The following is a 2,422-nucleotide window of genomic DNA, read 5'->3' as shown; positions in this document are numbered from 1 at the left end:
GCTTTCCCAGAGCTGGTCACAGCCGGGTGTAGTCCAGATAAAAGCTATAACGCTGTTCCTGGTGAAGTGTCCAGAGGTCACTGCTGGGGCCTGGTTGTTTGCCTCCGGCCTCTGTGAGTTCAGTGAAGATGGTTGGTTTGCAGAGGGTTATGACGGTAATATGCACAATTTCAGGGGTGGCTGATTTCCCAGCCTTACGTTCCCATCTCTGCTGCACAAGGAGTTACTAGTTTTATTGTCCAAACATTTATTTTGATCAAGAATGGCTTTTCTAAAGATCTAAACAATTGGTTACAATTTTGTCTCCATTTTGCCTAGTGCCCATAACTCCATGATGGAAACATGGTTATGGCCACCTCCCTCCCTGGTCCTTCCACTGAGAAGGACAACACTGAGTGCTGAGATTTTCACTAGGACTTTTCAACTTAATTTTAATGGGGAATGATTGCTGAAATCATCCAGACAGCCTGAGGTTTTCAAAGCTAAGTTATTATCTCATAGTCTCTGCACGTTTTTGCGAAAGCCACATTTGCTGACTGCTTTCCTCAAAGCTTCCTTGACCTCTCTGTTTCTCAGGCTGTAGATGAGGGGGTTTACCAGGGGAGTCAGGACCGTGTAGCAAAGAGAGACCACTTTGATTAGGTCTCTCAGTGTATCACGTTTCGGTAGCATGTAGACAATCATTAGGGTTCCATAGAAAATTGTCACCACAATGAGGTGAGAGGAGCACGTGGAAAAGGCCTTTTGCCTCCCGGTGCTGGAAGGGATTCTCAGGATGGTAGCGATGATGCACATGTAGGATATCAGGGTTAGTAGGAATGGAGGCAGGGTGAATACACAGGCTAGTATGAAATCCGCCAGTATGACCTGGTGGGTGTCACTGCAGGAGAGCTCTATCAGTGGAATGGCATCACAATAGAAATGGTCAATTTCATTTGGGCCACAGAATATTAACTGTGATAGGAATAAGACCAAGACGGTAATAGCCCAAAGACCATTTAACCAGGAGCCAGCAGCCAACTGGAAGGAAAACCTGATATTCATAAGAGTTGAATAGTGGAGGGGTTTACATATCGCTAAATACCGATCATAGGACATCGCTGCTAGGAGATAGCATTCTGTAGCCGCCAGAGAACCAAAGAAATACAGTTGTGTTATGCAGCCACTGACTGAGATGGTTTTGTCCCCAGTCAGGAGACTGGCCAGCATCCGGGGCAGGATGGCTGAGGTGTAGCAAATCTCTACGCAGGACAAATTCCCCAGGAAGAAGTACATGGGGCTGTGAAGATGCTGGTCAGCCACAACGAGCACCACAATGAGGGTGTTCCCAACCACGGTTGCCATGTAGACCACTAGGAACATCAGGAAGAGAAGAATTTGCAGGTCAGGGAGATCCCCGAATCCCAGGAGGAAGAATTCAGTGATGGCTGTTTGGTTTCTGCAGTCTGCCATTGGTTGTGTCTAGGAACAATAAATCTGTGCGACTGAATTGGAAGGACACAGAGTTAAAAGTTAATCAAATCTCGTGAATTAATTCCATAAATATTCAGAAAATCCCTCCCTCTCCTGGTTACAGGCTGAAATTTTAAGGCTAAGTTTAGATTTCAGAGCCAAGTGCCAGGAAACTGAGTCTGAGGACAGAACATTGCTCTGATGGGGAAGAGGGTGTTCGACATGGATATCAGTGATTACTGTAAAAGCCCATTTATCTGGTAGCCACATACTGATATGACAGATCAGATAATTTCTCTGTCTGTCATATCCTATCTAGTGACATACCAGAGCTTAGCAATGATGCTTAAATGCTGTATTTCACTTCTGGCAATGGCCAGAATCATGCCATGTCTTAGGAGTCAAAATCAAACATCAACTAAAATCTTGGACTGAGATTTTTCAATGTGATCTAGAGTTCTTAGGCACCGTCCTGCTGTTAGATTTCTTTCCATGAATTCTAACAATATATCCTGGTATATTCAGCATTTCAGTGCCCTGTAGGAGAAGGAATAATTTTCACTCCCTCACAAGAGATCAGTTCCTGCCATAAATTATGAAGTGGAGTAAATTCTCCCTTAGTGCCTGTGGTGGTGATGGTGACATGGTGAGGGACTGGCAGTGCCTTTTCTGTTTCCCAACAGTAGCTATGTAGCAGTCATAAAATACAGCTCTTTGGAGGGTGGATCTTAGGAAGGGGTAAAGCCAGGCTGATGTGCAACCCTAACTGGGGAATGACCCTCCCCACTCCATAATGAGTGTGGGATGATAATACAGGAAAGGCACTGGGTGAAAAAAAAATGCTTTCCCTAAACTCAGAGTCTAGAAACAATCTGGCATGTGTGATCCGGGCTAGTAAGACTCTATCACCACTTGCCACCCCATTGAAAAGTCATGGAAGACGGGAGACATTCCAGAAGACTGGAAAAGG

The 2,422-nt window shown here is 45.1% G+C and overlaps 1 protein-coding gene across 1 annotated transcript; it reads right to left on the bottom strand.

Moving 5' to 3' along the window:
- Positions 1-495: 495 nt before the first annotated feature.
- Positions 496-1,452, bottom strand: LOC144274073 (olfactory receptor 6N1-like). Its single transcript, XM_077832759.1, has one exon. The coding sequence runs from the start codon at positions 1,450-1,452 to the stop codon at positions 496-498; it is 957 nt and encodes a 318-aa protein (XP_077688885.1).
- Positions 1,453-2,422: the final 970 nt, after the last annotated feature.

The sequence above is a fragment of the Eretmochelys imbricata genome, chromosome 14 (genome assembly GCF_965152235.1).
Source record: "Eretmochelys imbricata isolate rEreImb1 chromosome 14, rEreImb1.hap1, whole genome shotgun sequence".
NCBI lineage: Eukaryota > Metazoa > Chordata > Testudines > Cheloniidae > Eretmochelys > Eretmochelys imbricata.
This window is presented reverse-complemented; position numbering and strand designations above follow the sequence as displayed.